The sequence below is a fragment of the Callionymus lyra genome, chromosome 13, assembly GCF_982586985.1.
Source record: "Callionymus lyra chromosome 13, fCalLyr1.hap1.1, whole genome shotgun sequence".
In the NCBI taxonomy this organism is placed as follows: domain Eukaryota; kingdom Metazoa; phylum Chordata; class Actinopteri; order Syngnathiformes; family Callionymidae; genus Callionymus; species Callionymus lyra.
Genome location: NC_141830.1, coordinates 21549330 through 21573702, shown reverse-complemented (window position 1 = coordinate 21573702; position 24373 = coordinate 21549330). Strand labels below are relative to the sequence as shown.

The following is a 24373-nucleotide window of genomic DNA, read 5'->3' as shown; positions in this document are numbered from 1 at the left end:
TTGATTGTTTTGTAAAGCGCAGAATAACCAACAACAATTTTTCAAGGGGATTTATTGGTCAACATTCTGGTATCTGAATGGAAAATAGCTTTGCATTGATGTAGGTTTGCTTGTCGTAGCACTTTTCACAGATACTAGCAAGAGTTTTCACAATCTTCTAAAAACTCACACTTATTCAATCGGGTCAAGCGAGTGTGTGTTTACAGATGTTCTGCGCTCACAATAAACGTTATCAATCCGTCAATCCTCCACTGCCAACGTTCAGCTCGCTTCTCCACGTTCACCCTTCCACTCACTCATACGCCCACGCAGCCTCGCTCTCCAAACCCAACAAGCCGCAAACACCACCGGGAAGGATTAAAACCGCACACAGGGATCCTTCTCATTTCTATGCAACACAACAACTAGAAACGTCGTGGTGAGAACAACGATAGTGTCCATTTCTAGGTCAAGACAGACGCTTATCGCAGAGGCCAGATGCTCCCTTACTAACAATGATTTAGCACAGATTACCTTAAGCAAAACCTCTAACATTTAGTCTCTTAAAAAATGATCCCAACTCTTCTGAAATCCTGTTATTTGGAGCTTTTTTGCCAACGTTAAAAGAAGAAATGTTTTACCAAGATCTGGACATACATCCTTAATGTGTACAAACCAGTTATATTTGTGTCCAAACCAGCAGTAGATTCTGATCCACAGACCTCAGGGCCCGAGCTGGGGTGTAAGTCTGGATCAGATCACTGATGGAAGGTCTGACCATGAAAAGATCTGAAAGTAAGAACCAGAATTGATCCTGAAAGAAACTGGCAGCCAGTGAAGAGTTTTAAGGATCTGGGAAATGCAAGTTCTTCTACTAGAGCAAGTCAGAATTCTCGCTGCAGAGTTTTGTGTTAACTGCAGGCGAGACAGATCCTTCTTGTTTAGACACCAAAATAAACAATAGCCTAAACAAGATTTTTCTCAGTTGAAGGAAAAATTTGTGATCAGTTTTCTGCAGTATTGAACTAGAGACATGTCTTTGTCAAATACAACACCCAGGTTTCTCAGGCTCAGTTTGACAGACTGACCTAAGATACTCAAGTACTGACTCAACCCTGGAATCTTATCATCAGGAGCAATAACCGGAGTTTCAGTTTTGTCCACATTTAGCTGTAAAGTGTTTTCACTCAGCCATTGTTTGATTTCTAGCAAACAATTGACTAAGCTGTTCAGCCTCTGGGGCTCAGTTGGTTCAAAAGAGCAGTAGAGCTGGATGTCATCAGCAGAAATATGGTAAGAAACATCAGGAAATCTCTGAATGATTTTACCGAGGGGAATCAAGTACAGCAAAAATAATAAAGGACCTAAAACAGAACCTTGAATGACTACACACAACGATCTGCTGATTCAGACCTCATTTGATTGGCAGATACACTCCGGCATGTTCCCCCTTTTTGTGTTTTTTAATCAAAGAAAATACAATTTCTCTGCAATGATTGGCACTTGCTAGTGTGGTGCGATCAATAATTTAGGAATAGCTACAGTACGTTCAAAATCGTTTGGGAAATTGTTTTTAAAGACAAATGTTTAGTGACCAAAAATAAAATATTTAACAAAGAGAACAGAAAACAATGCTTTTTTTTTTAGCAAGATTGGAAACACAATATTATCGAGTCTATCAGGTGGCAATAACAGAATGTTAATACAGTGTTTGCAAATGTTTTTTTCTGCAAAAGGTTATTTTTCTGGGTTAATATAAGAAATAAAATTAAAACAAAAACTGTTGCTTCACACCTACGCCTCCCGCCCACTCCTTGCCCACAGAGTCTGAAAGTTTCAGTAGGAAACACTGCAGAACCACAATTATATCCTCGTGTGCTTGACCAACACAATCTCCTGCAGCTGAACTTGGTAGAGAAGCTGAAAGATCAGATCTGAAGTTGGAATTTAAATCAGGGAAGAAAAACTGAGGCTGATTTCAAAAAGAACATCTCAAGGGCAGAGTCATCTGGACTCCATGAGTTGCAGCCACTTTTCTAATCAAAGGAGTTCCAGAGATAATGCGGGATAATTGGATTAGAAAAGTCGTGAAATACCTCGGCAACCCGACCACTCTAACCACGTTGACTCACTCACGGTCAATTGTACCGAGGCTTAAACCGTTCATCATGTTTTCTCTTTGACATCTGATGACATGATGAACGCTCCTGGATCTCATCAGGTGTGTGCAGCGCTCAGTAATGCATCTGCTTCTCTGCTAATAGCCAGTAAATCATTTCTCCCTGACCTCGACAGCAGAGAGAAAAAACCCCGGACCAACAACCAACAAAGGGGAAGACAAACAAATTAGTAGTTTCATAAACTGTCCAATGATGGATTTGCAGAGCAGTTATTTTCTTGTTGTATTGCATGGACATCAGGTGTGTTTTTTAAAGTCTGGACGACATTTGAACCACCTCCTGTACACGTTCAGTTTCTCTAGAGCTCATTATTTACAACGTAAACTGCTGTTTCAGTTACAATATTATAATCATCCTCTATTACCTTGAGTCTCGTATGTATTTTCCCGCTGTCAGGAATCCTTAAGGAAAAACAAGAATTTCCAACAACTAAAATAAGTTATTCTGTAGAACCCGGAGAGGGTTCATTTGGTTTTGTGTGGCTTTCTGGAAAAACCATGTTTACGTTTAGGGACCCCTGCAATGGTCACCCTTTTTCTGTTAGAAACTGACCACCATCGGAGAAGGGAAAGGTAATGTGGCCCTCCGAGGAAACCGTTTGGGGACCCCTGTTTTAAATTATAACAATAGATTAGGAAGGAAAATTAGGGTTGAGACTTCGATTCGAATAATTGCTTAAGAAAAAAAATGTGTAATTGAACGTGTAACGCTTTTAATTACGTATCTAGATTCAATGATATTTGTCAGTGAATATTTGAACCGATGAATGGGAAGTTCTACTGTTGGTTGGTTGCCTTGACAAGACGGTGGTTTTGTGCAGCTTGCACTAAAAGTAACAAAAAAAAAAAGAAAAAAAGATCTTCATGATTCAGCTTCATCACGATTGGCTGAAAGCTGGATCGAGTAGCTCAGTACATTATTGAGTATTTTCTGGTTGTACTATTGTACCGACATTTTGATGTTGACTTCAAAAAGCTACAAATTTTCAAAAATATTGAATTAAGACCATTTATTTTTTGGAATTGGAATCATCATCAATTTTGAAAATAACATTTTAATAAAATATAATTAAAAGTGTCAGCATTTGTAATGTCAAATGTAACCATTAAATGTTTTCTATGGCAATGATCTACTTCCATAAAGTAAGTTAGTCCACATCTTATATCTAACAACCCAAATATTTAATTCTAAAAACGTGATAAAACAATAAATTTGTTGGACTCTTTATGGATATTTAATGATTTACCTTGTTTTTAATTCCATCTATTGTTATAATAGCTCCAGCACTAGTTCATTATCGTGGACCAGGGGAACACTTGTTCTTGCTAACAGATGTGTTTTTGGCAAACGGGTTAAATGAGGCATTACAGGATGTGAATTGTCTCCTGAGGAGTCGGAGCTGCTGAAAAAGTAAAACTCCTGCAATAGAAGCTCAGATCTGAGACGTCCCTCTGCTGAGATCCTCCTCTGCACCTCGACAGCACACATCACACCCTCCTCGATCCATGTTAAGATGCGCTCCACACCGCCTCGATCAGCTGCCGTGTGTTCGCAAATGTCGGCTCGCCGTGTCTTAAAAGGTTGTCCTTGCCGTTCCCCGGATGTGTGTCTACACCAGGATTGATGTCGGCGAGGATTCATCGATCCTCCGCAATTGGGAAGAGTGTAATTGTAATTCTACTGCTTTCTGGGTAGTTCTGTTGATCCGCTGGTGTCTCTGCTCAGACTAGAGCTGTGATCAGGGATGATGTCATGAGGTCATGATGTATGCTTGTGAGGTTCCTCGTTCCCAGGAGTGGCAGTTAAGTCAGCCGTGAATCAAAAAGCCTGGAAGAAGAACCCTGTGACGCCTCAACACCGACCAGTTAGCTGCTCAACCACACAGTGACGTACTAGTCATCTATTAAATTGTCTTTTTCTTTGATGTAAACTCTTTGTAGTCGATATTACCTACAACATTTGACACCTCTTTTAGCATTTGAAATATAATTAAGAGCAATCTGGATCTCACTTGCACGACACACACACACACACACCAGAAGAAAGGAGCAGAAAGAGTAATGAGTTCTTCAGAAGGTTCTTTAGATGCTAATCCAAAACATCAAAAATGTCCAATATAAACATTTCCTAATTGAAATCTGTTTTTTGATTTATTTTGCTCAATGACTGACGGATACTGACAGTCCACCACATCCTCGAACGTCCAACGCTTTCTCGACTTGTCAATCTCTCAGACTCTCTGTTAATATAGTTTTTTTTTTTATTTTAACTAGCTGAGAATCTTCACACAATATCTTTTATCGAATAAAGCCATAAAAACCTTTGATATCAACGCACTTTTTGTGTGTCTGCACATATTCTGTTGCATATAAATGAGTCTCAAATTGTATCCAAAAGTCTTAAACTGTTAATTATGTGCAAGGATGGACGTTTTTTTCTTCTTGTACTTGAGGGTTTTTTTGTTGACTAATGTTTTATTCATTTTCTTTTCTTTTTTTCTCATGATTTAAACCAAAGAATACAACAATATTCAACCCTGCTGGTAGAAACTAAACATTGCAGCAGCAAAATAACAGGATGTCAATGATGAGAACTATGATAGAATTTTTTTTAAATCTTTCATTATTGTATCTGTTGCTTAAAATGATGGTTTTAATCTGAGAGAAAGTTTTACACATCAACCAAGAGATTGAAGAGGTTTCAACTCGTAGCATCCTGTTGCATTTTTAACTTCATGTAGCTTCTCGGGGGGTGGGGGGGTGGGGTGATGATACTGCAGGGTTTGAACCAATGCTTTGCTCAATTGCAGGTCCTGGCTTTTTTGGGAGAATTGGACCGAGCGAGAACGAGATTCGTCCAGGAGTATTGAAGTAAGTTCTCCAGCTCCTGGTCGTAGATCTTCACTCCTAGATCACCTCCAGAGGTGAGAACACACAAACCTTCTATGTATGATGTGTGTGTGTTTGTGTGTGTGTGTGTGTGTGCGGGGGGGGGGTATTACCCCACCAGATAAAAATGACACAACGATTAGTGATCGCTATCAGATGTTCGAGCTGATCTCAGTGGTCATAACAGGATGGATGGAATTGGCCGTCATGGCAAGTTCAAAAATCATCTCGTCGCCCATTGAGAAGGAGCATCCTCTCTCACACACACTCACACACACACACACACACACACACCTGTACATTTCAGTGAATGGAGAAGACCAGCTCAAGACGAACCGTCCCCCTCTCTTCAACTTGATCATTTCAACGAGGGTCTTCTTACCTTTCGGCGAGTCTATGTTGGGGAGCCATCGGGGTGCACGAGCGGAGCGTCCTCACACCATGACTGGGAAGAGGCAGACGGTCGAGCGTGAATGGTGGGATGAAGCGAATGCCTTCCTGCTCCCTTCTTTTCACAGCCACTCCGTGGAATGCGGGAGAATAGGTGGAGGAGAGGAGGAGGAGGTGGAGGAGGAGAGGGGAGGCTGAGAGGGAGCAGTCTGCCTGGCTGGGGCTGCTGTGGTGGATCACCTGGAGCAGCGTTGAGCTCCGCATTTACTCCTCCACTGCAGCAGTGCGAGGCAGCGGCGCGAGCTGCATGTTCCACAGGCTCCCACGGATTCTCGCAAAACCAGGAGGCGGACTCCTCGTCCGGCTGGATTCAGGATTCTGCAGCTCTGTTGCGCCACACGCTCTCAGACCATTCACCATTCAGCCCCCCCCACCCTCCACCACCCCCACGATGTTTCCTCGCCGACGAAGCTTTCGATCCCACGTCATGTCATGCAGGTGCTCCGCCGACACTTCATCTCGAACATCTGTTCGATTGATCAGCTGTCACTCACACACCTAGTGATGACATCACCTTCACCGCTCTGTCCAGCGATGACATCACCGGCGTGTGCTGGCTTTTAACAAGTTCATGAGTCAAAAGTGTGACTCTGTGTTTAACAATGACGGCTGGTTGAGGAATATAGATCATCGAGTCATAGCTTATCATTTATATAGTTCTGATTATATCGTGAACAGTTTTGTCGTGCAAGTCACTTTCAATTATTAACTTAGTTACAGTAACTACTTTCTTCTCTCAAACTCTTTAAGTTACTGGTTTCTTCAGAGCAACTAGTTACTAGGGAAGTTTGGGTGATTGAATGACATATTTATAATAAAATGTAAGAACATCAAGTGAAGTAAACAAATACAATACATCTTAAACAAGGACTATGTGTAACAGATTACATTGAAATAGAGCATAATAGTAATCAAATTAAAACTTTATTAAATAAAGAAAATGCGGGTTTTGAGAGGTTTGGAAAAAATACAAGGTGTGGTGAAAAATAAGATTAAAATTGAATGATCTTTAACAAAAGGTGTGTATTAAAAATAGTAAACAACAAGTAATAAATGATGACAATATATTAGAAGGACAATGTAGTCGGGAGAGCATCACGTCTGCATCATGTCCAACAATGAAACTGTAGTCCTGAGTAACACGATACGGTTTATGACAAAGTCATTAGTTACGTCACTCATTACCTGAAAAAAAGTAACGTAGTTTCTGAAACTTTACAGTTACTGTTACTCTGAACACTGAAAATAAGACATACCATTAGAAATAAATTACCAAATCCACACAAAGTCCCTCAAATTATGAATAAAGTTTGAATAAAATTCACTTTAAAGACCCCCAGCGTGAGTCTCAACTACAAAACTACCAAATGAGTGAGGATGGCACTAGATCACAACCCTTTTTCCCTGCTATAGATGTATGTTATCACTCATTCAACCTGAGCCACTGTATTCTTAACCATGAAATAATTTCAACACACACTCTCAAATGGGAAGTGACAGAAAAAGAATGACAGATCCGACACAAGGAGGACGATTCGATCAACTATAATCTGACATAAACGGACACTCAACTAAAACTACAAGTTTACCCAGAGCTAGAAAACCCGATCGTTCACCAGCAAGTTCTGTGTCCTGGAGCAGGGCACACACCGAATGATCTTGGAACAGAGTTACACAAGCTTTTTTCTAGAGCTTTGTATTGATTTCCAGCCTGACTTACGACTCATTGAGATTCAGATGGAGTCCCAGTGCTACTTTACCAAAATGTGAGTGCTCCCTCACTTGACAGTCCGGGTACGATGTTTGATGCAGATCAGGGTGAAACAAGACGAACTCGGAAGACCGGGACAACAATCGGATTATGTTTTCAAGATGACGGGGCAGATGTACATGGAAACTAATGAGTCATTTTCCAGTTGTTTTGTATTATTTTTTAAGTCTAAACTGTATTTAAAACCATACTGGACAACTTCCCCTTCTTTCATCTCCTCTCCACGTCTCCAACTATCCGTCCTCCCCTGACTTTGTCTCCCAACTGTGCTGTCCCTTCAACGAACTCGTGTCTGATCTTGTTGTTTCCTGTCCCTCTAGATGACACCTCACTTTCTTCCTCTCTCCTCACTCTGCTCCCTGACTCTCTAATCCAGGGGTGTCAAACCAAATCACTCAAGGAGCCCGAATGTACGACACAGAATCGGTTAGGACGTGATAGGAGTCTTCAATCAATACTTGTGTAAACATGTGTGGTTCAATTCATGAATAAAACCTGTTTTTCAGCTCACATTTTTTTTCCCCTCGAGACACATGTCGTTTTTCAGCCTTTAATTTTAGTCACCGTGGCGACCGACTGTCTGGCTGCTCAGGTGATGTAACGACCATCTCGATGTGACAGATGAGCCCGAGCCTCAATGAATCCATCACGCTATATTCAGACCGACGTATTGTTCCTTGACTCAGATAGATGTATTACCCAGAGTGCCAGGTCTCTCTCCGTCTCTCTCCCGCCGCTCTCTGCAGGTCGTCTCTCCACAAGTCTGGATCAGCTACAATGATGTACGTGTTTACATGTACGCATTACATTAGCTTGTCTTCGATGCGTTAGCTTGTTGCTGATCATTATTTCCACTCCACGTGGATGCTTTGCATCGTTGTCACCTTTCGCTTCATCGCAATAGTTCAGATTTATTCTTGGTTTTGAGGGCGAAAGAAATCGGACGGACGCCGGAACGTATACATGACTGACTCGTTACATCTCCCATCTTCGTGTTTTCTGTGTTCCTTCTTTTCACTTTGCCTGAGTATTCTGTATATTTGTTCACTTGGCTTCTGGCTTCACAAACCTCACACACCGACCGTGCAATGACCTGAACCCGTCTTTCTTCTATTAGTTTGTATTTATTGCAGGGGCCACACAGAAACTATTAATATTTTGGGGAAAAAAGTAAAGGTAACTTTAGCCAGGGTGGCTCAATGGTTAGCACAACGGTCTCACAGTAATTGTCCTTAGCAAAAAGTTTGTGTGTGAGTGGTTGTATGTCTTTCGGTGACCTGTGACAGACTAGTGTCCTGTTCAGGGTGTCCCCCGCCTCTCGCCCCGAAGACACTGGGATAGGCTCCAGCCACTCCAACTCCACTCCAATTAATTAACTTTAGCCTTAGTACTCTTACACGACAAAGAAACTGTTTCTGTCGTGTTTACAAAAAGAAAATGGTCCAAAGAAGGTTGAGGACCAATTTTCGAGATCAGGAATTGGCAACACAGAAAGATTGCTATGTATATTATTTATGTTCGATAGATTATATAGTTTTTTTTAAAAGATGGTATTTTCTCTTGAGTAGTATTCACATGTGACAAGTCTTGACGTTTGTTTCAGTTAAGTAACTCAGAAGATACACCTGTTGACAAGTGAAACACAAAGTCTATATGATTTTTTTAATTTCTTTGAAGGTCGGCCCGTAAGTATTTCGCCAACATCAACCTGGTCCATACTAACATAAAGGTTTTGGACCACTGTACTTGCAGCACAGATTTCGAAGGCCTGGTACAGTTTCTAATCTGATATGTCCAGTAGAGGGCAGTGTTCGCAGGTAGTAGGTAGGTTTTTTTTTAGGATTGTCATGTGCAGAAGATAATATGCTAAACAGACAAGAGAAGCTCTGGGTAATTATAGCAAGAGGTCCGAGTGATCTGATCCAGCCTTACACCCCAGCTCGGGCTCTGAGGTCTGTGGATCAGAATCTACTTATGGTTCCACGCACACGGCTCAGGACCAGAGGAGAGAAATCTTTTCAGGCTGTTGCTCCTAAGCTTTGGAACGATCTTCCTCTCTCTTTGCGCTTGATGGAGTCTACTGACTCCTTTAAGAAACACCTTAAGACGTTTCTATTTGTTCAGGCTTTTCCTTGATTTTCTAGAACTCCTGTTGTGTTTTCAGTTTTATCTTGACCTTTAAAGTATATACTTTATTGAATATTGTTTTTATTGTTTAAGCGCTTTGTGACTCTGGTCTGGAAAACGCTATATAAATAAAAATTACTTACTTACTTACAATAGGCTGGAAGCTCTTCCCAAACAGTTTCCCTTGTTGAGGCTTCAATACAGGAGGGACATTACAGACGAGCAGTATGGAGGTATTTGGATGTTCTTAAAGTGTCTTTTTGGACGAAGACAACTGAGCTCCATTCGCTACATTAAAAAGAACTTTAACTCTAAAAAAGGAACAGATTACTCTGCAAATAATCCCAAATCCTTTGTCAGCATCACTGCATTTGTATTTTTATTTCAATGCATTTGTTTTCTGCTGTTCTCTGCGTTTGATCAGTGTTTGTTTTGTCCCATCGGAAAAAGCTGAGAAAAGTCAAGGTGAGATCATCTCACGTCGAGAACAAATGTCTAATCATCATAACATTTGTTTTAATGAAGAGGCCTTGAATTGTAGAATGTGGGTTAATAAGTCTTAATTTATTCACAGAAGCGGGAAATCCCATTTCAATCTAACTTTAAAATGGTTTCTCCTTTCTTCTGCTCATCACACCATTTTACTTTATTATTTAGAATAAATCATTACACATTATAGACACAGCTGTTCATCTAATACACACACTAGTATATATTTTAACTGTATATTGTTTTTGATTGTTAAACCTTTACTTACTTACTTACTTAACTACTTACATTCTTACTTACTTACTTAATTACCTACTTACATTGTTATTTACATTCTTACTTACTTTCTTACTTACATTCTTACTTACTTTCTTACTTACATTCTTACTTACATTCTTACTTAATTTCTTACTTACATTCTTACTTACTTTCTTACTTACATTCTTACATACTTACATTCTTACTTAATTTCTTACTTACATTCTTACTTACTTACGTACTTAATTACCTACTTACATTATTATTTATATTCTTACTTACTTACTTTCTTACTTACTTACTTACTTACATGCATTCTTACTTACTTACATACTTACATTCATTCTTACTTACTTACATACTTACATTCATTCTTACTTACTTACATACTTACATGCGTTCTTACTTACTTACATACTTACATTCATTCTTACTTACTTACTTACTTTCTTACTTACATTCTTACTTAATTACTAATAAAAGTCTCCTAATTCTAATACATCTAATTCAGTCCCATAGTGTAATGATATAAACCTCAAAGTATTAAAGGAGATCAACAAATACGTCCATGGAATCTGAGGCTGATTCCTGTGTCATAGTTTGACAAATATTTAGGAACTTCCAGCATGTCCAATAAGGATCAGTTCAACAGAAATGTGTCAAAGTGAACACTTCCCCCTGCCGGTGGAACCTGGAAGTTAATCGCTCTCACCGATGATCAGTGATGTAATCGCTGTATGTAGTATTTTTAGTTTAAATGACAGGAATACTGACACTATATGGGAAAGATAGCGTGGATTCTATCTGACGCTGTCATCAGCAGCTTCTCCTGCTGGCTTTGCTTAATGTTCCCTAAAACGATCCAGCTCATTAACATCCCCTCAACCTTGAGAAAACGATGAGTAAGAGAAGATCCAGTTATGCGGCTGATGGAAGAAGAAGAGTCTCCAGGTGACACATGTTCTCACACAACAGCATCTTGTCAAGGGAAAAAAACTAGTTTGATAAACGGTCTATAGTTCATTTGTGATACTCAACATGTTTAACCCTAATTCATAGTAATGCAAATTAATCAGAATGGAGAGTATTTCGTGTTGAGAAAAATGTATTTATTAAAAATGTTTTAGGTGAAATTACTTTTTAATGTTAACATTTCCTTTTGAGTCCCGTTTCCTGTTTGAGATTAATTTAGATTTTCTCTTCTTTTTTTTAAGTTGTCACAATAACATGGATGTTAATTGAGACGCCATGAAAGTGTATTTGTGTTATCTCTTTTGGTTAATGTTAGGAAGAGAGTCTAGTTTTATTATTCATCAGTTTTTCATTAAATAGCTAATAGGTTCCTTATAAAAGTTTCAATATTTATTATAGCTTTTTTTTTAACGAAAGTATTACAAGAATACTCTGATCGCAGCTTAGCTTTCCTGACCTTGTTACATTCAGATATAGATCTTTATTTTTGTGTTTAGTGACGCTGACCATTTGAAATGACGTTTCAGTCCATATCACGCCCCCTTTTTTAAAGTTTGCTACATGGATTCCTGTACATTCTGTGTTTAACTTTTCTATTCTCTGCTCATCTTCCTCATCACTGGTTCATTTAAGTCGAGACTGGCTAAGATCTCAGGAGATACTTGTCAGACGCCCCCTGCAGGCCGCTTGTTAATTAGTGTGGACTGCGCATGAACCTGGGTCTACCCTGAGCTCACTTTTATACACAAATAACAAAAAGAATGAACAATGTCTCTCACATCCCTGCAGGATCGTCAGTGCTCTAATGAAGACTCTCGCAGTGAATCCACCTGAGATGTTATTCAGCACAAACAAAACTGCAGTTAAAAATAGCCAACAGTGGCCTGGATATGTTTGACTATTTGTTGCCATGATTGGAGACTTTTACAAAGACTTTTCGCCGCGAGAGAGAAGAACTCCTGCAGTGTTTTCTTACATTCACGGCGGCTCTGGCTGACCTCTGCAGGGACGCAGTCGTGCACATACTGCCTTATTACCCCGCAGCTCTGCACCCCACGCCCCCAAACTCTCCACCCACGCCATCGTTCTCAACACCATCGATGCTGAGCGAGATATATATCCTGAGGGAGCCGCGGGATCGACCGGTGCCAACAGATGCTTGTCCACAAACCCATGAACGGCAGCGATCGATTGTTATCTTCACGTTTGAGGATCAACCGGCGGGAAAGTGTCGTGGAACTGTAACTGGAAGTCAAGCCACAGGTGAGCAAAGACGTCTGGAGTTGATGTACCTCAGTGGGAGATCAACTGTGAGTGTCTTTACATGTGTGTCATATCCTAGATATCTACTACACAGGTGAGTCAAGGGAATTAGAAATTGCCTTTTGGCTCAGCTCTTTCCTCAGCCCATGGACATGGGACTGGTAGTCGTCACGAATGGAGATCTGTCCCTCACTCTTGATCAAAACCCCAAGATAGAAGGCTATAGAAGGCTTAACACTAGAGTACCTATAACGTTAGCTTGATGCTAATGCCGAGGTTTTAAAGAACGCGTAAATACTCAGCGTTGCCCAGAGGAGAATCCGAAACATGAGCTACTAAGAGCTAAAAGAAGGCCTACATCGTTGGAGGAGTTGAGACTTTTACAAGATGTGACTTGCTTTATATTTAGTTTAATCCCTTCCTTGGAAGACACAAAAAAAAAAAATATTTACACTAATACTAAGGAAATAGTTGACACTTGACCATTGTAGGCCTTTTTGGACGAACAGCCAAAAAGGAAAATAATCATCTTAGTCCAGACACAGAGTAAAAGTAAGTAATATTTGTAGAGCACTTTTCTAGACCAGGGTCACAAAGCGCTTAAACAATCAAAACAATACCCTTACACAGGAGTCTCAGAGAATCAAAGAAAAGCACAAATAAAAGTGCCTTCAGATGTTTCTTGAAGGAGTCAGTAGATCATCAAACACAGAGATCGTTCCAAAGCTTAGGAGCAACAGCCTGGAAGGATTTCTCTCCTCTGGTCCGGAAGCGTGTTCAGGAACCATCAGTAGATTCTGATCCACAGACCTCAGAGCCCGAGCTGGGGTGTAAGGCTGGATCAGATCACTGATGGAAGGTCTGACCATGAATAGATCTGAAAGTAAGAACCAGAATTTTAAAGTTGATCCTGAAAGGATCGGGGAAATGTGAGTTCTTCTACTAGAGATGGTTTAAAATGGCCGTCATTTTGAGTCCAAGAAAATCTCTGCAGCACTGCGAGAGAACCAAGAAGACTCGAGTGCCTTTAGTAGATATAGATTCTGTGTTTTATAAAGTCAACTATGTCAATTTCTTTTGCTAGTTCTAATGGTAGCTGGACACGTGGACAGAAGCAATGAGAAGCCATGGAAGTCCATTTCTCCTGAAGATTCCTTCAAAAGCTTTCTTGTATCCAGATGGAACTACACAACAAAAAACGAAATTTGTTTCCATTTTAAACATTTACTACAAACAATACAATTGTTTGTTTTTTTTAGTTAAAGACATAAGTTTGAAGATCACCCTCCTTCCTCCAGAGGTCATTTTAAAGGTAGCTATACTTGCTCTGCCTTGTGAACATCATTCAACAATCGTTCTTGAATGACCTCAATCTGTTGAAGTGATTTAAATCTAATGATTGACGCCTTTTCTTTCTGATCACCACGTTCACCACAGACGAGGAGGCTGAAGAAATAAAAATGTCTCACTGCAAACAAAACAGCGAACAAGTGTCACACCTGGTGATGAATCTGCCGCTAGTGTCACTCATTCTTGAAGTTCTACTGCCTTGAAAATATTGTTAACTTGTAATTATTTATTTAAACTCGATTGAACACAAAACAAAAGAGGTGTTAGTCATCAAGAGTGTGGTGCCCGCACACACCTCTTACCTGGGTCCTTGTCAAACAGACAGCAGTGAGTCTGTAGTAACCATGGCAACACCTGTGACAGATGAAAAGATGGACGACAGGTGTAGTAGAATACAGCTGAGTCACGAGCGTTCAAGACCTTGAGTGAAGACACATGTCACGCGTGGTGACTCGCAACTTTTCCACGCATTCAAGAGTCGTGGGCGAGGAATCTTTGCTCACCTTCTTCAGCGCTGACATCTTCCAGGGAATCTTCAGCGACGGCGGGAAAACGGCGTCACGTCACCGTCATGGTTTCCCGCCGGCGGCAGATCCTGCCTGCTTTCCATGGCGTCCTTCTTCTGCGCTGCAGACGTGATGCAGCTTCATTCTCCGCAGATGTTGTTCTGGTCACTGCTGTCGACACGAACGCCACTCGCCACGGCCGCCATTTTTTATTGTATTTACAAAGTCTGCGTCTTTACCTGCGGCGGGGAAATGAGGCTCCCGGTGACGTCACAACAAACTTTGGAAAATTGACATTTACAGTTTTGTTTAACATCTATTCTTATTGTCGCTAACTACAAAATGCGTTCATACCTTGTGCATAAATCCTCATTATTGTATGCTTTTCAGTGTGACCCAATTGTCTATAACGTTTTACTGCAGTTTGTGACGTCATGCTTACGTTTATTACCAAACATTTGTTTTTTCATCCTTTAAAATGCCCACAATCCGATACTGATTCGATACAATTTCTTAAGGTTTTAGATTTATTTTTTTATATAAAGTGTTTCGCTTGTATATATATACAGTATATATATATACAAACAAAATGTATGTTCTAATAATTGCGTATTTTTTATTAATAAATCTGCTTTTATTCCACCCAATTTGTCAGGAACGTTCTAGTGGCATTAGGAAACTTTTATACCTTTCAAAAGTGTAATATTTATAAAATGTCAGCTCTTACATAATTTTAAAAACCTAAATAACAGTATTTTCTCCTCCTCACTACTCTACAGTCGACACAATCAACTACAAGCTTTTATTCTCTGAAGTTATTTCTATGCTAATATAAGAAGGATTAGTGTTGAATGAGTTGAAGCTCCTCGGTGGACTGTGAGGTACAAGACTTTCACATTCAAATAGATGCAGACTGACCCTTTGCATTCGTGCACGCTGCAGAGACAGTAGCTTAGTGTATAAAAAAATCCCCCCAATAAGTAGAATGTGTAATGTCATTTTCCATCTGTATTTGTGTTACTTAAGTGATGAAATTAGAACGTCTTTTTGAAATGATGGATCTGCTGTTTCGCTTGTAATTCTAAAAGTGGACACTCGGGGGAGCCATTTTAGCTGCGTCACTATTCTGTCCTTGGTCCTGAAACATGATTTATACTGAATTTTGTAAAACTATTTCTTGTCATTTTCAGATCGTGGGTCTTTATCACACGTCAGGAAGGTTGTCCAGCTTAAGCTTCTGAGGAGCTGCGGTGTTTGTCTTCATATTTGTCTTCAAGCTAAGTTCATTTTATGGTTAGTTTTTTGTTTTTTTTACAGAACCAAAGTGTGCTTGATCAGAGGATAATGTCTTGATTGTACATTGATATGTAATCGAGCCAATATTTATCACATATTTATGACCAGTGTGTCCTTTACTTTGGCTGCTGCACTATGATGAATATGTTTTAAAGTAAGAAAGTAAGTAATGTTTGTGGAGCGCTTTTCCAGAGCAGGGTCACAAAGCGCTTAAACAATCAGAACAATATTCAATAAAATATATACTTAATAGGTCAAGAGACATAAGACGAACACAGGAGTCTCAGAGGGTGGAGAATCAAGGAAAAGCCTGCACGAATAAAATTGTCTTAAGATACTTTTATCGTCTTTTAAAAGCGAGTAGGTAAAGCTTCTCCTCAAAATAGGAAATAAGTTGATCTTTATGGCATTTTTATTGTCAACTCACTAATAAGCTAAATGTGACACAGCAGGAACTATTATCATTCATTTTGTTTATTAATAAAACTATGATCACTGGACCATCGACCACTCAGACAACATTGCATTTCATTTGGTTGTCTGGCCACAAGTTTATTTAATTACAGTTTATTATGGTTTATTTTTTAATTTTAGTAAACTTGACGAGCGTCTTGGCGTGTCAAGAGAATCACAGACTGAAATTACTTCAGAGAAAATACCATTTCATTTCAAAAACACCTTTAAGAAAATAATATTCATGGATTGATCAGAAATTATATATATTTTTTAATCTGTGCAGATGCCTCACTGACTGCTCCTGTACCAGGACCAGGGGTTGGGGACCACTTCTATAAACTACTGTATATATACACTAAATATTGTTCTGTGCTTTTAAAATACTTTGTTTTGACAGTCCGATTGTTTTTGAAACTATACATTTCAAAAAAAAGTTTGCGGAAGAACCGTTTAAAAACGGGTTCATTATTGCACCTGAGTTCAGACGAGCTAACTTTGTATTAATTTATTTTTCGTTTATCGCCTTTAATGTCTTATTCGTATATGTTTTACGAGCGAACCAGTAAACGTTAAAATAAAAACGATTGAGAAATAAAATCTTATTTGATCGCATCTATTTCTGGCGCGGAGGATCTTGGGGGATCTTGAAGTTGTTGTCTATGGCGTCTGCTGCGTCTGCGTCCAGTTTGGAGGAATAAAGGAGGAAAATGATCGTGAGAAACAACAGACGCATCTCCTGGTGAAACTAACCTCACTTTATTTGATTCAAAAAAGATCAACTTGATGTCAGGAACGTCCGACAGCACTGAGCAGGTGAGAACCAACGACCTTCTCGGAACCGTCGCGGCACCAAACTACACCCGCGAACCGGACACTTTTGAGATTTTCTGCTCGATGCGGCAGAAAATGTGACCCGAATAACTGTATTTAAGGCGCTAACATCTGTAGGTAGAACTTGTGGTTAATTCGGCGAGTGAAACTCGGAACGATATTGACATTTTCGCACGTTTTTTGAGTGAAATACACATGTGGCAACATACATGTGACTCGTTCATGTTAAGAGAAAAGATTGAAATGTGTTTATATAACGAAAGAAACGCGTATTTAAAGCATTTAGAGGCTCATTGAATCTTCAAAAATGATTATTTAAATATTGTTTTCGTCGGAATAATCTTAACTTGATGTTGCATTGAAATCTTTGTGGCTTCACTTTAATATTTATATTTTGTATTTCATTCTTTGCGACTTGTATCTCTTTATTACATTTTTTTTATTATTGAGTATTTTCCTTTCCAGATCTGCTGCAGAAGTCAAGAAAAATAAATCTGCTCTGAACTGACTGAATCATGGGCAACCAAAGCGGCAAAGATGGACACATGGCTACAGGTAAAAACATCACACAACTAAATCATAAAAACTCAGACCGATGATCGTAAACATTCAATGTTGCGACTCTTTTCATTCCTGGAGTTCTTTTGTTAAACACGTCCGTCAAACTTTTGGTCTTCAAACGATGCCTTGAAGCTCGACGACAAACAGCAAAGCAGCGTAACCTATTTCTAAATCTAAAAATACCAGCCTTGGAAGAAATGTTGATTAGTGAAAAAAAAAAAAAAAGACTCAATAATCCTGAAACAAGCGTTTATCTGGATAGAAATTATTTCTGTGCATCTGTTGTCATTATGTATCTGCAATTGTTGTTCCCGCTGACTGGATTCAAGATGAATATTATATTATTATATATTATACTGTCGCTGCTCGAACGTTTAACCTACATGACTCGTAAAGCTATCAGTGGCTTCAACAACAAACACAGACCAGATTCACAGATTATTTGTAAAGGGCCTTTCCAGACCAGGGTCACAAAGCGCTTAAACAATCAAAACGATACTCAATAGAATGAATAGATCTGAAAGTAATAACCAGAATTTTAAAGTTGATCCTGAAAGAAACTGGCAGCCAGTGAAGAGATTTAAGGATCGTGAGAAATGTGAGTTCTCCTACTAGAGCGGCTCCGAATTCTCGCCGCAGAGTTTTGTATGAACTGCAGGCGAGACTTGTGACATGAAAACAAACGTAGTCCAGATGAGACACAAACGCATGGATTATAAACTCCAGATCGTGTTGTGAATCAAGACCAACACAAGCTTCTCCTTCTACTCTCCTGAACGATGCCATGAAAGACACAAAATTAGAGTTTTCTCATTTGACAAAGCCTAAGGGTTCACTGAGGGGGAGTGAGACATGGTGGGAAGAGTTGCTTATTGCATTAGAAAGTGATTTTATAGCAGAATATAAAGCTATTTAGACGTTGTTGTTGTGGTTCTGAGCACGAACCTCGTTGGAAACATTTCGGAACTGAAACCAAAAATGAATGCATCAGTTTAAGTCGTACCACAGCAGCTAAAAACACCTGGACGTTGGTCTGGCATGGCTGGGTAGAGATGTCTATACCAGTACAAATACCTTTACTTCTTTACCAGTTACTGAACGATGCTTTGAAGAAATACAGATTTAAATTATTTTCTTAATCTTTGCACCAAAACATAATCTCTGGCATCAAAGGCACAGATGTTTGGACAAGACTCGACTTCAGCTGGATCTCCCTGGAGCGCGAACGCTTCTCTGCTCTCGACCGCCTGACACTGGGTCCGGCAGAATGTTCTCTCCGGCGCCTGGAGACTCGACTCGTGCACGGAAGCGTGCAGGAAACGGGTCGTGCTGTCCGGTTTGGTCCGGAGCCGGAGCACCACGTGAATAAATGGTTTTCAGTCCGAGCTACAGCGAGAAGATTTAGTGCCGAGTCAGGACCGTAAATAACGCAGTCATGATGGTATTGCTTTAACCTTTTGTGTTCCAGTGTCTGAGGGTTAAATATTCTGTGAACTAAGACGCCACAGAATGACTTAAAATGGTTAAAGTAGACGTTTCTGTCTCAGGGTCGTCCCTAGATTTCTTCCAGACTCCCCCCACCACACCGTCCGAGGGGAAACTGAGCGCCCTGGCCGTGTCCACCTCCATCTCCTCCACCCGGGTCCAAGCCGCATCCCTGCCCCCGCCCTCCATCACCGACTGGGCGCAGAAGCTGCCGGTGCCGGCGGAGTGGGCCGTGATCAACTGCGACGTGTCGGGTGGCGCCGAGCGAGGGCCGCGGAGCCGCCGGAGCGCCGGTCTGGGCTGCCTGGCCTCCCTGCCGCCCCCCAGGGAGTCTCCCTCGGAGCAGAGCTGGCAGGAGAGGGACAGCGGTCTGGATTCTCAGACCGTGGCGGAGACTTCAGGGGACGAGCTGAGTCTGGTGATCCTGAGCTTGATCGAGCACTACAGGAACTCTCTGGGTCTGAGCGCCAACACGGAAGAAGCTGCAGGAGCCGACGGTGAGTTTGTCTTTACTAGAGGTTTATGTTTGGAGCCAAAATGAAAGGTTGTTAATGTGCAAGAATGGTTTTAATTTTTAAAAAACATTTAAAATCCTGAATATAATTGTTTGAGGGTTCAGAACTTCAAATGAAATGATAATTATTAAAAGATAAAATATAAAACAAATCAAGAGAATTCAAAAACAAAGAAAGGTTTTAGTGCTACATTTGACCTTCTCTGTCATATTAAAATCTATATGATGGATAATATCTTGATTTAAAACAAACATACTTGTTTCATCCAAGTTCTACTCCTGCTCCGGTTTACCATAGACCCAAAAAGTTCTGAATTAATTTCCCTCCATGTCGGTTCAGATCCTGAACGTACCGCTGGAAAAGCCGGACCAGCTGTTTTATTTTTTTTCCTTTTGAACTCTGATTCATTAAAAACTTTTATTTTCTAATTTATTTCACGTTACTTTTAAAACAATTTACAATTTTTAACAAAACGTCTGATTCAAAACCTCTTTTTTTGATCCAAGGTTTTTCCAATTTGTCTGTGTATCTTGATGTCACTTGTGAACGTGTATTTCTACGCATGTATCTAATGCATTATGGGATGTCGTTCTTTGTGTCCAGAGCTGCTGAGACGTTTGATCGCGGAGCGAGACGAGCTGTCGGAGGAGGTGCAGCACCTCAGGGAGACGCTGAAGGTGAGTCTGGTCCTCGGTCCAGCTGTGATCGTCAGACCATCACCTCCGCAAGTCGGTTCAGTGGAAACACTTGACTGTTTTCCCCATTTAACGTCTGGATCCACAAATATTTTTGAAGGTTTCATCGCTCTGTAGAGAAAGACAACTCTTCCTCTTACTCTGTGTGGTGTGATAGAATTCGCTAGCGCCCCCTGCTGTGCTTTTTCAAAAGCTTAAAAAATGTTGTATTGAGTATTGTGGAAGGTTCGAAGGTTCTCTTTCTGAAAGTCTTTGATACGTTTTAGTTGCATTTTTCAAAATTTACTTTTTTTAATGATATATTTAATTTTAGCAATCTATTACATCTTAACTATAGAATCAAAACTATATGAATGATAACATTTGATGTGTTGATATTAGGGCTGTAGCCATGCATTTATATCGCTTGGGAAATTATTGGATACAATTTATTTCCACACACTTGATTTCAGGGGACACAGAACTTGTGACTTCTTTCCTGGTTGAATTAATAGAACTAAAAGCCAAAAAAACACTTTAAAAGTGGCTGTATCCTCTTGTCCCCAGTCTTCTCACAGGTTTTTGATCCTCCCATGACTTCTGCCATCTAGATGATTAAATAGCGGCACTAAAAATTAATATTGTTTGTCGAAAAAATATATTTTATTTTTGTATTCATACTGTATATAACCACTTAACTGAATATAAATATACCAGAATAGATCTATTATTAAAAAAGTAATAATAATTTGATTTGATCTTTATTCTCACATCCCTAGATTTCAGGTTCAGTGCTTTGGTCAGATGAAGTTCTTGCTCTAAATTTGACTGTTTGACTTTTTTTAAAATAACGTCTCATATTTATTGTCCAATAATCACCTGAACGTTCATGTCGAACACACACTGACCCACATGTGTGTCTCAGGCCGAGAGGTCCGACTGGCGGCAGTTCCAGTGCGACCTGCAGACCGCCGTCTCCGTGGCCAACAGGCTGCGGGTCGAGTCGGAACAGGCGCTCGCCGCCTGTCAGCGGAACCACCGCGGCGTCGAGGAGCAGCTGGCCCGCACCCAGAGGGAGCTGGAGGCGCTGAGGGTCGAGCACAGCGACACCTGCAGGCGACTGATCGAACTGCAGCGACAGACAGAAGATGATGATGATGATGATGATGAAGAAGATGAAGAGGAGAAGAGGGTTGAGGGTGAGGATGAGCCTGAAGAAGGAAGACCCTCTGATGTTGACGCTCTGATGTCGTAAAGGAGGAGACGGAGCTGAGAACCTGCAGCTGCGTGGCCGAGGCGTCGCCGAGGGTTACATCCGCAGTCTGGCCACCCACGAGAAGAAGAAGGAACACCCAGAGCCCAGGAAGACGCTGCCCGAGAGAACCTGGTGCGTCCGGACGAAAGAAGGCGTCCTCTAGTGGCGATCACGACAACTGTCTCCCTTCCGCAGGAGTCTCCCGAGAATCCCCATGGACACCTTCACTCGAAAACAAAACCCTCCGAGCACCACTTTACCTCACGTCAAGGTAGCGTCCAGGTGGACTTCAGCGAGAGCACGTTCATGATGTCATCGATGTCTCCTCAGAAGGAAGAACCCAGAAGAAGCAGAAGGTCCGACCAGGTTCTGCGGCGACAGGACAGCTGGTCCGGTTTCTCCGACGGTACGTTTAGGATCTGAACCGACTCGGAGGGAAATTAACGCAGAACTTTTTGGGTCTCAGGTAAACCGGAGCAGAAGCAGAACCTGGACGCAAACAAGTACGTTCGTTTTAAATCAGATTATTATCCATGATATAGATTTTAGTGTGACAGGGAAGGTCGAACATAGCATTTCATTCTTTCTATTCTTTTGGAATCTCTCGAGTCGTTCTATATTTTATCTTTTAATAAATATTATTGCTTTTGAAGTTTCCCATTTTTAACCCGTATTTTAATTTTTCTTTAATCTAAATGTTTTATGTGTATTTTAGTTTAACAATTTAAACTAAAATACATCTAAAACAATAACACTGCTCAGGAACAATTGTTACTTTGACTTGAGCGAAGAAAATGTTTAACAAATGTTTAAAGCTAAAAGATTTAATTTAAAATGTAGTTTTTCAAGCATTCAATTATAATAGTTTTTTAATTATTTGAATTCAATAAATGTTTTTTTTATCAATATTTATTTTCTTAATCTTGTTTTACGCGATACGTTTGTTTTGAGGTCAAAAAGTCTATCCTTGTACTGTTGTGTTTTTAAAATGTCTTCATCCTGTTCTACTGTGTAACAGATTTGTGTTCAAATATAGAGTTTAATGTAAATAAAATATATTAGTATTATTTATAGAAATGTATTGTTGGATTCATAAATTTGGACATTTAAAAAATAAATTAATGTCTTTTACTATTATACCAACATTTTTATTTTTTATTCTAACGGCTATGAATGAAAATATATTGAATTTAAAACATTTATTATTGAATCATTGTCTTTAACCCATTATTTTTCTTATTGTTCATTTTTTTTCCCTTAGTTTACATATTAAAACTAAAACAATAATTCTTTATTCCATTTCTTTAAATAGCACAAGACATATTAAAGATTATTTTAAAAAACAATCAGTGTCCATATGAAACGCTGGATTGTGTCATTGTGTTTAATATTTCTATTTAATTCTCCTCACATGCCGTGTGTGTATTTAAAGGTATGATGAAAACATTGTGTTGTGAACTCTTTGAGAACATGTTTGTGTCTCAGACCTCAGGGCGGCTTAAACGCTCTGCTGCGGCGTCACGGCGGCTCCAGGAGGAACTCGCTGCTGCGCTGGAGCCAGAGTCGGACTCAAGGATACGAGGTCGGTCTCGACGGAACCGGGTTCGAGTTGTGAACCACCTTCTGGAAATGAATCTTCTCTCGGTCGCAGAATATCGACGTCACCAACTTCAGCAGCAGCTGGCAGGATGGTCTGGCCTTCTGTGCCCTCTATCACTCCTACTTACCTGAGCAGGTGCCCTACCACGCCCTGGAGCCCGCACACAAGGTGATTTGAACTCTGGGGTTTAAACTACACAGTGAACTCAGAAGTTTATGATTTTTGTAGAAGTTTGTTCTGTTGAGTCAGTTTTTTTCTCCACAGAGAGAAAACCTGGATTTGGCTTTTAACACGGGACAGTCTGTTGGAATCCTGGCTACACTGGTAAGAGAAACCTTCTCTGGGTCCATGTTCACAATTGTTACTTTGTTACAGTAACATTCATATGGAAGTTTATATCAGTGCCTGAATATTCAATGGTTGAACATTTCAAATATTGAAACTTTTAATTAAAATTAAGTTTTTTTAATTAATTGAATTAAATAATTTTCAATTGCATATGGAAAGATTGATTTATTTATTTTTTTCTTTTTTGTATACTAGGATTCTTAGATATTTTTATTGATACATTATATTTACACTGATACTTTATATTGAATTTTAAAGCCTGAAATTTAAAATAAAAATTGAATTTAAATAAAATGTATAAAATGATTTTGTTTAAATATTCAATTATTTAAAAAAAAAAAATCATTATAGAAATAATCAAATTTAGTTTAAGAGAATGGTTAAAGACATTTTTAATGGGAAAAAAAAAATACATATCTACATTTATGTTGAAAGTCTGAACTTTTAGATTAGAAGATTTGTAATCTGCAAACAGGAAGTGGAGGTTTTCTCTGGTACTGATCGATCATCTCTGAAGCCAGTTTCTCATATTTCTTACCAAACCAAAAGTGCTGCCAGCAGGTGTCGATAGTGTTCCTACAGCTGGTTGAAATCATAGTTAAATAGAAGTAGAAGAAGAAGCTGTCGCGTCATTCCGTTAGTGCGTAGCAGCAGTGTTTGATTTGAGACATACTATCTGTAGAGAATTTGTTACTAGTTAGTACGTACACTATCCTGATGCATACTAGCCACCAGTGCACTAAGAGAAGTATGTGATTTGAGACACAGCACGGGTCTCGCTCAAGGACATGACGACACAATCATATCCAGAGGGAAGTTTAGTGGTGAATGTTACGTGTTGTCGCTTCAAGACGATCCACAGGCTTCACTGACTCTGCTCCCATGACGACAGACGGCTGAGGAGATGCTGAAGCCCGGTGGATCGGACTGGCAGAAGGTTCTGGACTACGTGGAAAGTATCTTCCATCACTTCGAGGTGTGAAAAGAACCGTCCGAACTGACGCCCATGAACTTGTCACACTGTTTTAGGAAACAATATTTATACCTGTGGAATATTTTAAACCTTGTGAGTCTTGTTGCATTAATAAACTTGTGTGTCTGGACGTCTTCGCTCTCATT

General features: G+C 39.9%; 2 protein-coding genes across 10 annotated transcripts in view; one reads left to right on the top strand and one right to left on the bottom strand.

Moving 5' to 3' along the window:
• Positions 1-14372, bottom strand: part of dlgap2b (discs, large (Drosophila) homolog-associated protein 2b) — a 75567-nt gene extending 61195 nt beyond the window's left edge. For 4 of the 8 annotated variants that reach the window (XM_087805186.1, XM_087805183.1, XM_087805185.1 and 1 more), the window contains exon 1: positions 5430-5804. The gene's annotated coding sequence lies outside the window, so the exon portion shown is untranslated. Of the gene's footprint in view, positions 1-5429; positions 5807-14029; positions 14068-14230 lie in introns of those variants that run through there. The other 4 variants (XM_087805184.1, XM_087805188.1, XM_087805190.1 and 1 more) reach the window with 4 other exon arrangements.
• A 1959-nt stretch (positions 14373-16331) lies between these two features.
• Positions 16332-24357, top strand: LOC148067772 (cytospin-A). 2 transcript variants are annotated; one of them, XM_087805783.1, is made up of 13 exons: positions 16332-16798; positions 17282-17371; positions 18925-19359; positions 19981-20054; positions 20977-21250; positions 21309-21438; positions 21502-21577; positions 21637-21712; positions 21773-21809; positions 22792-22888; positions 22958-23074; positions 23156-23230; positions 24147-24357. In XM_087805783.1, the coding sequence occupies exons 2-13, from the start codon at positions 17332-17334 to the stop codon at positions 24234-24236; spliced, it is 1521 nt and encodes a 506-aa protein (XP_087661909.1). In that variant the 5' UTR covers positions 16332-16798; positions 17282-17331; the 3' UTR covers positions 24237-24357. The 2 variants fall into 2 exon arrangements, with proteins under 2 accessions (XP_087661909.1, XP_087661910.1); XM_087805784.1 differs by having other exon boundaries at positions 16334-16798; positions 23171-23230.
• The last annotated feature ends 16 nt before the right edge of the window (positions 24358-24373 follow it).